Raw genomic sequence first — 12,941 nt, forward strand, 5'->3', positions numbered from 1 at the left:
TAATGCTGATTATATTTCGGAATGTCTATTCATTCTAGAATTCACCACTGCAATATTTATGTCATACTGCTGGTAGTAACAATGAGGTTGGATATAAACTACATAAGACATAAATCAGCATATACAAACAAGTCCTTATATCAGCCACACAGTACAGGTATCACTATTCCGCCCCCCGCCCCCCAGCAAATAGTTCTCAAGATGTGTGGAGAGCAACCCAAAGGGACCTTTCTGTTCTCTTCTATGAGTCAGAATATGTTCTGTGTGTTCTAGATCACATAAATGGGGCACAAAACAGATTGTTCTCAATGATCAGACCATATAGTTTCATAATATAGTAAGTGAGTAATTTCAAAAATTATGCTAATGTGTGGGAAGGTATATTTGAGTATAACAAAGTCTATGAAGAAAATGTCACAGCTAATTGGTTTTAAAAGAATTCTTATTTTAAAATAAAGGCCATAGAGAAAAGGCTTAAATGGTATATTGATGCATTTTAACATTTATAATTGAAGGTCAGTTTTCTTCTTCAGTAATCTTTCTGGTCAAACATGTGTTATTTCAAGCAGGAGCCAGGGATCAAGTTTGGCATTTGTTACCTCATTTGCCTATATTTCATCTCAAATAGGTCTTGCCAGTTGCCACCCTAGCTCGTGACTAGACATTGTATGGGTGGCTGTGCCACCCTTCTAAGATCAGAACAGGCTTCTGATTCTGTATTCAAAAAAAGGTCTGTCCAAAACTGAGTAGACAAACACAATGTATAGAATATAAGCCAAGGAAGGTTTCCAGTTTGCATGGCCATAAAAAATTAGCATTATTATTATTTTTACCATTCAGATGATGTTACCTTTAGGTTAGCAACACCATTAATTATATTAAAGGTTAAATGAATTGACACTTGCAGCTGACTAGTCGCTAATTTTAATCTGTAAGAAGTGATGCCCATGTTCTAATATGAGACTGCTGCAATCTGGGGGGCAATCTGGAATCAGCCACAACCCCTGATAGGTCGGTCCCGTGTTGCTGGGGTGCAATCTGACCAATGGAATGTCACGAAAGAGCAGCAATGCGAGACCTATTTATGCCCATGCGAGGCTACTGAGCTTCCACTTTGGGGCTTTCACATCGGAACACACGCCCACCTCTCCCTATATTTAGGTCTTGCGCTTGACCTTGCTATGCCGTCATGTGTCGTCTGCCGTTGGGGCAGGGGCATGGCAGGAATTTCCCCCACTTGGCTGATTGGCTGGTGCCATTTGGGTTTTGCCTGCCGCGTAGCAAATAGTCACAACTTGTAAGTTGCGGATAGGCTCTGGTTCAGGTGATAGGCATGGCACGTGACGTGGCCACGCCTATGCAAATGAAGGATATTCCGGTAGAGGAATCAGGGACTCACTGTTTTGGCGTTACCCGAAAGGGGGCCGGCCTGCACCCGAGTCCAGGGGACTTCAGGTCGGCTGATTGGTGCTCCTTCCAGCAGCTGTCCCTGGTGTTCATCCTTGGCTGTCCTACGAATGTGGCTCTGGGACAGGGCTGCCTGCAAGGGTGCAGGGAGATAGTCGAACCAGAACCTATGTAACCACTCACTTGGTTGTAATCAATAAAGTTGTGGCCTAAATGCTGCCAAAAACCAAACCAAATATCTGAGTCCTGTGTGAATTTATTTGAGGAAAACATGCAAATATAAATACCATAACAAATCATAAACATGTCTACTCACAAACTCACTGTGTTCACTGGGGCTTATTTAGGTACAGGTATATAGGTACAGGGTTACTAAGAAATGAAATCCCAGACAGGGCCCTGCAGAAGAAGGGGTGATGTTCTGGAGATAATGGCTGGCAGTTCCCAATGGCTTAGATTAAGCTATACAGGAAAAAGAAAATGCAACTGTAAATTTATAAATGTTTAATCCCATCTGTGGTGTTCCCCAATACTTCCTTTATTTCCACATGTGAATGAATGGTTGCTGTGGTCTGCAGAGCATACAGACACACTTTGTGCCGCCTCACCTGACCAAGGGATCCCTGAAATATACAGGCTTTCTATGCTCAAATATCTCAACCAACCTAGTGTTGAACACATTACTAATTCACAATAATATTCTGGTTCCTGCTATCTTAAGTGAATCAGGATTTTCTTTCCAAGGATAGATTTTGCAATTTAGTAAATTAAGTATGATTTTTTCATCAACTTTTAAAATATGTGTCATGCTGATTATAACCTGATAAGAAGAGCTGTAATTGGATTTTATTCTATTCTATTATTGATAGGATAATTCCTGTCCATTAGTTTCAAAACAAACACATGCCTTTTCCAGACATTACGAACAGACCTAGATGACGTTACTTGTGACCAAGGCCTGAAATAAAGACATAGGCAGATGGAATGAAAATAGGGCCACTTTCTTAAATGATGAACCATATCTCCAAGCAGAGGAGGCAAATTAGCCTCATAGGTGGTCCCGATCCTGCCCCTGGACCTTGCAGCCTTGAGCTGCAGGCCTCAGAAGATGTCAATCTCCCCAGAGGAGCCCAAAAGACAGTGAAGTGGGGATTCTGATTATTCATCAGGAATGTTCTGAGCTATACACTATGCACAGGAAAACAAGCATAGGCAACGAAAAAGTGACCTATTGGAAAACAGTGGCACAATGGGAAAGCTGTATAAAACACCTTACATGTGTGCATTTTCTTCAGCCACTTACCTATCCATGTCTGTCTCATATTCAACATGTCTACACTGAACTACTTCTCTTCTTCAAAGCCTTTCTCTCCACCGTTACTCTCAGGCATGCAGCATTGCCTTTATCTTTATCTTTGAATGTGGGGATCAAAGGACAAGAAGGAATCAGTCTGGCACTAATGATGTTGCCAAGCTTCATAATTTCTTTTCTTGCAATAGGAACAGTGGCTATTTGTAATGCTAACACAAAACCAGAGGGGAAGGAACCAACAAGAAATCTGACCTAAAACACAAGGCCTCGGTTGTATGAAAATTAGAATACAATTTCGTTTTTACTTTATTTCAGAATTTATAAACCACTCTACACTCAAGGAATACCTGAGGGAGGGAGCTCCATCAACCTTATTGAGTAGGGATGGGAAACTTTTTCCTCATGGGCAATCTTCAGGGAGCCACATGCTGGTTATGAATGGGAACAGAGGCAAAGGTCATCAGAGCAATGGATATAACTCTGTGTGCAGTATGCTGCATTCCAGACATGCACACACATGTGCACACACACACACCTGTCTACCAGGAAAGCAAAACACATTATCACAGTTCAAGGACATGCATCTGTCAGAAAAATGCTTTCCAGGAAGGGCTACATTTGGCCTCTGGACCCAAGTTTCTCCACCCATGAAGCAGAAACTCAGCCTGGGAGCATCTGAATGCAAAGTATAAGCCATACCACTAAGCTATGGTCCCTATACATGTATTGAAAACAGATTAAGACTGGCTATGCTAATAGTCCTCAGAATTTCAAAAAGAAACAAGGAGGCTTTTTTGCGGAGGCTGCGAAGGGAGCTGCGTCATTCCATTGAGCAGCAGCAAGGAAGGCTTTGGAGCAGGGGTCCTCAAACTTTTTTAGCAGGGAGCTGGTCCACTGTCCTTCAGATCTTGTGAGGGGCCAGACTACATTTTGAAAAAATATATATGAAAGAGGGGTGATGGGCAGTGTGCGAAGGGCTCTGGAGAAGGGCTGCTTTAAATGGCAGCTGCTCAAGAGGGGTGGTCAGCCAACTGTGGCTCCTGTGTCTTGCGAGCGGCAGGGGCTGGCAGCGGGATAATGAGCAGTGCGAGAAAGGGCTCCGGAGAGGGGCTAGCACCAACAAAGCCCAGCCCCCTTCCTCCTCTAGGCAGGGCAGGGAGAGGCCAGGAGGAGGGAGGGAGGAGGCGCCACCGCCACTGTGTGAGGGAGAGGTAGGGAGAGAGAAAGAATGTGCATGCTTCCTGGACTGTCTGTGGGCCAGATTTAGAAGGCAATTGGGCCTGATCCGGCCTGCGGGCCTTAGTTTGCTGACCCATTCTTTGGAGGAAGAAGAGGAGCAGGAGCAGCCACAGCAGCCATGCCAAAACATGAATTCTTTGTAGACATGACCTGTGAAGGGTGCTCTAATGCCGTCAGCCATGATCTCAAAAAGCGGGGAGGTGTTCAGTTTGAAACTGACCTGCCCAACAAGAAGGTGAATATAGACTCAGAGCACAGTGTTGACACCTTACTGAACACCCTGATGAAAACTGGGAAGGCTGCCTCCTACCTTGGAGACAAATAGCCATACAGGAAGGCTTGGCCAGTGGGGCTACTGTGCTTCAGGAAAGCAACATGGCTTCTGTCAGAAGGCAGCTGTTTACACTTCTGTCAATCTTCCTTTGACCACAGTTGCCCTGCCAGATGTTGGAGAAGAGGGGAAGGGTGGGAGGAAGAAGACCTTTGGTGGGGGAAGGACTATGAGAAATTTTGACCGCAGATGTCCCTCGTCTTGTCCTACAGCCGTAGTGTTTTTTCTCTTTGGCCTTGTAAAAAAACCTGAATCTGCTATATTCAAGTAGAAAAGAAAAGAAAAGAAAAGAAAAGAAAAGAAAAGAAAAGAAAAGAAAAGAAAAGAAACAAGAAAGAGAAACAAGGAGCACTATGGTTCATCCATTTCCCAAGAGCGTATTTAAGTGTGACATTGCTTACAGGGGGAGGGGCAGGAATTTTTTTCCCTTCACACCTTCTGATTTTACTGACCATGTATATTCAGAAGTAAATTTCATTAAGATCAATGGGGCTTATTCCCAGTTTTGTGGTACAGGACTGCAATCTCAGTCATTGTCTTTGTTGCCCTTATGTCTGGATCTATCTCTGAACATCTACATTATGAATTCTCTAAAATTTCATTTAAATTCCACAAGAAAACCCATAGGTTTTAGGAAACCTGTGCTTAATCTTCATCTGCAACTACAATCCTGCTCTTAGGATGCAGGAATAGGGTTTCTTTTGAAACTCTGTAAGCAGTCAATGTTGGTTCCATGTTGGTATAATAAGCTCATTTTTTCCTTACTCTACTTTCCTTATTCTACACTCAGAATAAATAAAATATCAGTTCTCTGCATTTTGCCCACATCATTTATGATCTATTAACTAGATTCTAGTTCAATATAAAATGGATTAATGCATCTATGATCATTTCAGAGAAAAGCTATATCCTACCTGGAAAATGTTACTTTAGCATTTTTTCCCAACTTCATTTGCATTAAGTGGAAATCAGGACCGCTACCTTATGTTGAGACTGGTGATTCAGCTGGAGGATGAAAACTTGTTATTCTGGGTGAAAGGTAGTTATGTTTAGGATATCTCCCCACATCAAAGAAAGCACTACTTTAATAGTGCAATGTTTACTTGGTATTTTCTGAACTATATTATGTATGGCTCTCCTCATCTCACATCCATAAAATTTTAAAGGGCACAGTGGATCTTCTGTTAAATCATCTGCTGTACAACTGGATGTTCTATGCAGAAGGCATCTTTAAAAGATGTCAACCCTACCTTTTTCTTAAAGTCTCCAAGGAAGGAGGGTGGGGTTTTGGGGTTGTTGTTTTTCCCTCCTCTCTGGGCATATTCTATTGCTCTACTATCCATACAGCTATAAATGTTTTTATTGTGAATATTTAGCCTAAATGTATCATATTGTCTATTGAGACTACAGCTGAATTACTTCAGTGCTTTTCAACCAGTGTGCCGTGGCACCCTGGGGTGCCTTGAATGATCGTCAGGGGTGCTGCGGGCAACACTGGTCTCTGTCCCTCTTTGCTTCCCTCCCTCCTCTGATGCCCTCTTGCGCCTCCCAAAGGCTTGCACAGCTGTTTGTTGCAGCAGACCTGGCTACAAGCTCCCAAGGTGAATGGTTCCTTTGGGGCTGGCCACGGGGTGCTTCCCAGGCCCTGTGGGGCAGTGTGAGGAGGCACCTCTCTTTGGGGCAGGGGGGAAGCTCATAGGCCAGGGGCAGCAACTGTGGCTACCCAAAGGACTCCCAAGGAGAGGGAAGAAGAGAAGAGGCTAAGGGAACACTCCACAAGGGAGAGTGTTCAAAAACAGGTGAGGGGCTGCCGGCTCTGCAGGCAAAGGGTGACATAACTGGACTCCTGAGCCCCACAGGGATGCTGCAGAAAGAATGTAGTTGGTCAAGGGATTTGTGGACCCAAAAAGGTTGAAAACCTCTGAATTACTTCAAACAGTACTGGTGCAGATGGAACAGAAAGGGCAAGCATCTTGTGCTTTCCTTCACATCTCCATTTTTCACCTGAAATAGAAATTTGTATCTTCCCACCCATCCTAGAGGATGGAAAGGCTGTCTTTTACTGGGTAGCTGATGCATCTCACAGGCGACAGAAATACTGCTGCAATTTGGCATTTTGGAAAAAGATAGAGAATGATGTAGAAGAAAAAAAACCATGGCATTTGTGTGTGTGTGTGTCCCCCCCCCCCAGTCAAATATAAAGCCATTCTCATCAAGTAGGTGGGCTATTATGCAAATAATGCATAAGGACTCCTATATTCTTAATAGCTGTATAAAATGGGGGTTTTGCAGATCCAGTTTGCAGTGCAGGTGTGAAAAAGCCACTGTAACCAAATAGCTTCTTCCTTGCAACTATTGAAGAGAAAGGGACTCTGTTCTTTACATCTGGTTTCTTCTCTCTCTCTCCTCTCTCTCTGTCTGCCACCCCCCCCCCTTTTTTTAAAGAACCAATAAAAGAACACAAAAAGTCAGGGGAGTGATGATGCCAGTCACTTTGGGTTAAATCTCACCAGTTTAATAGTTTGTCCTTGAGTTTCCAAACTACTGATGATGTGTGCCAAGCTCCACTCCTAGAATAAACAAAGCTAGTTAAATATGTTCCAGGCCACAGGTACCATCTGACCATTTGGGAGGAAATGCTACATCCAGGAGAACATCTAAAATATCTCTCCTTTCTCTTTAGAAGAGAAAATCCCATTAATACACAGTCCACACTTCTAGATTCCAAATACCCTCAACACCATCTGTTCAATCCTGTCTGGATTAAGCTTGCTAGCTGTCACCAGTTAAGCATTATCTCCACTGATCAAGAATTTATACTGCTTCTCATGTAGATGATATAAACTATGACATACTGATGTTATTTCACTTCAGTGCTCTGAAAACATCTCTCCATAAAGACAACTTCCAAGATGATAAGGAACAATACCCCATAACTCCTTCTGGATACCCACAGAGAGGGATAACAATAATCTCTTTAAATCAGCATTGTTCACTTCCACTAGAAATTTTAGCAGATCCAACACTAAGGTATAATAAATAAGCAGAAACAAAGCTAGTAATATGAGTGCCTATCAGGAGAAGGGCAATGGCTTAATGGTAGAAAGCATGCAAAAGATCTTAAATTCAATCCCTGGCGACTCTAGGTAGGGGTGAAAGAGACCACATTTCAAAACCTTAGAAAGCTGCTCCTAGTCCATACTGAGCTGGATGGACTGACAGTCTGCCTGTGTATAAGGTAGCTTCCTATGTTCCTATCAAAAGGGTTAAAGGTCCCTTGCACATTCTGAACAATATTTTTTGACACACCAGCCAAAGTGGTTTTGTTTAAGGGCAATTTGTGTATTACAGATAAACTAGCAAACCACTTGAGATAAAATCTGAGTGGAAGAGTTCTGATATTCACTCTCAGTTCCAGATATGAAACAACATAATGAGAAAGGATCTCTTTCTGAACCTCTTCAGAGATCTGTATAAAGACCAGGTTAAGAAGTCATGATCCTGCAATATGCTATGAGATTCTTACACATCCCTTCTCTTAGGGTTTTTGCTTATTTGTGTGTGCATGGTTTTGTAAAAAGCATCTGCTAAATTGCAGGAGTGAGGGTGAACTGCAGTATTAAATGCTAAGCATATGTAATATCTTATTATCACCATTTTCTTCTAAGCTGGAATCCAGTGACTGTTTTAGTAGTGAATTAAGAACCAAATCCAAAATAAAACTACCTCCAGCAGGTGTGCACTGTAAAAGATGCTTTAATGTGTTTCTGGACTCTAGCTGAGACCAGCTTGATGCACCATTCTCTTGTACAGTCCCTTCCTATAGAGAATAGGAATATACTTTGCAAAGACATCAAAGAATGAATAAGAATTGCTCTTGACTCTAAGACTAGGTAAGTAAGACTTGTGTCCTGCCACAAATCTTCCTGCAGCCAATAATCTACGAGTCAGATTTTACTTCAGTCTAATGTAGCTGAGAGCTATGTGAGTGTTGTTTGTTTTCTTATTATTTGAGTGAAGGCGGATAAACAATTCATCATGTATATGCTGCTATGCCTATCCTAATCCTACACCATTTGTATAGCTAGGGGTTCTGTATATAAAAGAGGCAAACTTCTCCTGCAGATCTAAGAGCTATGGGGTATTTCTGATCCCAACATGTATAGATGAGAGTTTGGGAACACAGAAAATGCAACCAATGAAAACTCTTGGGCTGCTCACAGCATGAATTTACTGAGAATGCCTCTGTAACAACCTCTGAGAGAGATGGACCAAAAAGAAGAGGATGAATACAAATGAACTCTCACAAGCCATTGCACCCTCCATTCCCTGTTTGATTTGAACACTGTAGAGAGTTCAGTAATGCTGGGACCCTGGTTATACTTTGTTTCCCATAATAAATATTATAATACATATATTTTTGGTTAAGACACATCATTTGGTCTGTGGTTTTTCATGACTCACTGCTGTCATGAAATCAACAGTCCTGACATAATGCTGTTCACATACTACTCAGTGAGTGCTGAAACTCAGCCTGAAAGAGATCCCTGAAGGAAAATATAGGCTTGTGAATAGTTAGTGCTCCATTATATGAACCCATCTTTTGGAAGAATGCTTATGGTAGAATACTGGTCCAGCCTCAAAATAGTATCTGCGGAAAACTGTATAATCTATAACAGCAATGGCTGTTACAGATTGAAGTTCTACATATAGCTAGAGCTGTCAACCTTCCTTTTTTGCATTGGGAAACGGCCATAGCTGTCAACTTTCCCTTTTTTTGCAATGGGAAATGGCGCTGGAATAAGGGAATTTCCCACAAAAAAGGGAAAGTTGACAGCTATGCATATAGCTAATGTTGAAATTACTGATTCATTGTGTCTGCATGCCAACAATATATAAATCAGATATATATGATAGGAGCTTGGCATGACTGTGAAGTTTCTCAGAATGTGATCCTTAAACTTGGTGATGATTTAGGCGGTTACCAAATTATGTGTGGCTTGTGAAAAGATGTTCAGAAGCTGATTTTAACAGCAAATGGGGACTGGATTGCCGCCAAAATATTGTAGGCAGCAAAGACCTTAAAATGAAATACAGAAATAGGCCCACCTATGCTTAAACTGAGTAGTTTATTTGATTAAAGCATCTGGACTTTATCCCAAAGTATTCTTAAAGTCTCCTCTGTATGTCCATTAAAGCTGGCCTGAAAGAATTCAGCACAATTTAATTGGTCACTCTGGTCAATTCAGAATATATTATGGCACTACTGAAATACATGAGCAATTTTAAAAGCTAGGAGTGAGTCACTTTCCCCTTTTGCGAGTTTGGGAAGCATGTGAACACTTTCCCCCCATTATTTCAAACCATCTTCAATCTAAATATTCTGTAAAATATATATCAGGAAGTACTATAAATTGTGGTACCTTATTTTGCTTGACTTTTTAACAGAGCCAAGGAAAATGTGGTTGTCCATTATTTGCATTATTTAGTGGCTGCCTTCAAGACTCCATAATTTGCTTTGATTTCATTATGCCACCTGTCCGTCCGTCTGTCTGTCTCCATCCATCCATCCATCCATCTACCCACCCACCCACCCACATACTAGATTTAATTCAAATCCACCCCCATGAGCAAAAAGGGGAAGCATATTTACTGGTTTCCACATGCATCCCTTCCAGCCCTCAGAGTGCCACACTTCTGGATGGCTGGCAGTCAAGTTCCCTTCCCCTTCCACTAGCACAATCCCTCTTTCAGATCAAAGTCTTCCATAGACAGAAGTATCCTTTCAGTTTATGGAAGATGAAGTTTAGGCCCACTGTAGGTCCTAAACTACACAGGCCTGTGTTACATTGCATGACTCTGAAGCCTTGCTTACAAGCAGTAAGACATACAGAATATTTCATTTATTTTCAGGCTCCCCTGCAGTTATATTGCTAGACTATTTGATTTAACCACTGGGTGTTTCAGTCATCACATGAGTTCTTAATCTCAATCGAATTCTACAGAAATAAAATTATTTGATATGAGAACCTTTGATAATGCTAGTTTCATTTAACATTTCAAGCCTCATTTGTATCAGCTTAGTTCACTGAACTGCTAAAACACGGAGGATAGCACATCTCGTCAAACAGAGAGAAATCCTATAGATGTATTCTGTAGCCTGGAGGTGTATTACATAAAATCATAATTATGTGTTGCTTAAGGAGGAGCCAAACATTCTAGTGCAATTTCTGTTCGTATATTTGTTGGCACAGCTGTAGTAGTAAAATAAAAACAAAAACACACACACACTGAGAGTTATTGAGAAATTAAGGAAATTGTTGCGATTTTTATTGAATACAAAGGATTATCTTCAAGAAAAGTCTTCAGCATCTAAGGGGGAAATTCACAAAGGGGCAGAGCTTTGCTTGATTTCACTGCTAAAGCTGCTGTATATCATGTGAAAAGTGACTCCTTTCTCTTTAGCAGTGGGAACTGCTGTGATGAAAACAAGGGAACCTCTGGGCCCAGCTCTATACATGCCTTTTCTCTTGAGGATGCCTGTTTCTTCTTCCAGCTCTTAAGAGGAAGGCAGATACCCCATAATGACCCAAACAAATGAATAGCATATGAATGGTTTTCCCCTCATAGCTGAGTAGCAACTGATATTATACATGATCTACTGTAAATATTTTATCTTTTTAAAATCTATTGTGCATCGCTAAGATATGGGGACATTTCAGCTTTAAATTGAGAAAGTGTGACAGAATATAACTTAAGGTGGTTTGGTCAAAGTACTAATGGATATCGAAGCTTCTATTGTAAGCATTCATCCAGTTTATGCCCACAGTGGGAATAAATGAATAAATATGCTTTCATCCAGTCATGCTACACGAGCTGCCACATTGTTTTGTAACCCTAAGTAAAATGGCAAAGCATATCCTCCTGCGTTTTTAAAAGCATAATTTGTGGCAGACTGAAAAATGCTCCCCTTTCAAAAGACTTTCTAATATAGCAACATCTGTGATGGACGGCTGCATGCCTTTGTAAAAAGCATCACTTTATAATATGCTAAGCACTGCTTTTGACTATGTTTAGATTTCTTTTTTCTTTCCTTTTTAAAGTTATACTACATGCTTTCGTCTTCACATGATCCTATATGCACTTATCTAAAGACCTGTTGAACTCAGTGTCTACTATGTAGACATAACAAAATAAAAAATAAAAAATTCCTTCCAGTAGCACCTTAGAGACCAACTAAGTTTGTTCTTGGTATGAGTTGGTCTCTAAGGTGCTACTGGAAGGAATTTTTTATTTTTTATTTTGTTTTGACTATGGCAAACCAACCTGCAACTGGTACTATGTAAACATGTATAGGATAATTTTTTTAATCTTTCTGCATATGAATGCCTTGTTGGCTTAGTGGGACTGGTGAACTAGTTTCTGTAAATTGTGTGTGTGCTCTCAGAGCCTTTTCAAACACAGAAAGGAGCAACAGTATGCAACATCCACCCCTGACATACAGCATTGTGCAAGGGCTTCCACTTACGCAGTAGGGCTTTCCCTCCCTTCTCCCCCATGCACCTCCACACCGCCTACAATTAGATCAGGTGGGGGGGGGCAGGTCAGGGGAACTCCTGAAACTGTGCATGGGGTAGAAGGTGGAAAACGTTCTATCTGGCAAGCTGAAATGCTTGCCCTGACACAATTATCACCTTAGTGTGACATTGAATGTCTCCCTGTGAATCTCAGCCTTTTGTCTTAACCTAGTCAACAGGGCTGTACATTCTGCTCCTGTTCCACAGATGTGTAGTTACTGAAGCTTTTGTTAATGTTGTGAAGTTTTGTATGGTGTTTTTTTTACTGTTGTTGAAAATTACATTTTCATCTGTTATAGTGCAATCCACCTTGAGTGAGTTTTACTCATAAAGGCAATCTATAAATAATATAAATGAAATAAATATAAAAGTGTCAGAGACTGGGTGGACTACCAATGGCCCTCCTCTGGTCTTGACAGATGTCCTCCTATAGCTGCTTTGTACACAGTGATAAGAAAACAGGGCCCGGCTATTGGATCCAACCGAGTGTTCCTCTTCATCTTGAACAGAACTATTCCTTATTCAAGTGTATGATACCGAATGCAACCCTTTGTTGGCATAGACGATGAATCCCATGGCAGCTCAGCTGCACATGCATGCTCAACAATGTTTTAAAATCAGGATAAAACAAAAGGACCAATACAAAAGACCAGCAAACATTTGCATGTGCTTACTTGGAAGCAGTAATCAAAATGTTAATTTCCTGTTGAACTACTGCAGATGAAGATATTTAGTTAACTTAATCAAGTTATTTAAAAAAAGATATCTCTATGACATGAGCCTGATATAGCTTACTATTGTTTGAAGATATCAAAGAATATAAAAGAATTATTCCAAGAGCATTAAAAAATAAGTAAAAGTAATTGTGCTGCAGTAATTTGGCAGAGCTTATGAAACAAGAAGTGTGAGATATAAAAGCAAGAGAAATGTGAGGCCTATCAATCAAATCAAGTTAGTATATGCACTCCTGACTCTTATGTTAGTTTCATTTGATTTTACTCTCTGAAATGTAACATTTTTGAATCAAATAGACACAAATCTGTTGTGGATCAGTCTGTGTGCTCTCTTTTCATCT

The 12,941-nt window shown here is 41.0% G+C and overlaps 1 protein-coding gene across 1 annotated transcript; it reads left to right on the forward strand.

Annotated features, from left to right (window-relative positions):
• The first annotated feature begins 4,049 nt into the window (after positions 1-4,049).
• Positions 4,050-4,328, forward strand: LOC117041259 (copper transport protein ATOX1-like). The gene has a single exon (XM_033139831.1). It carries the CDS (start codon positions 4,077-4,079, stop codon positions 4,281-4,283), a length of 207 nt encoding a protein of 68 aa, XP_032995722.1. The 5' UTR covers positions 4,050-4,076; the 3' UTR covers positions 4,284-4,328.
• Positions 4,329-12,941: the final 8,613 nt, after the last annotated feature.

The sequence above is a fragment of the Lacerta agilis genome, chromosome 2 (assembly GCF_009819535.1).
Source record: "Lacerta agilis isolate rLacAgi1 chromosome 2, rLacAgi1.pri, whole genome shotgun sequence".
In the NCBI taxonomy this organism is placed as follows: Eukaryota; Metazoa; Chordata; class Lepidosauria; order Squamata; family Lacertidae; genus Lacerta; species Lacerta agilis.

Coding starts and splice junctions, on each gene's coding strand:
- LOC117041259 (XM_033139831.1), top strand. CDS start 4,077: ATGCCAAAACATGAATTCTTTGTAGACATGACCTGTGAAGGGTGCTCT.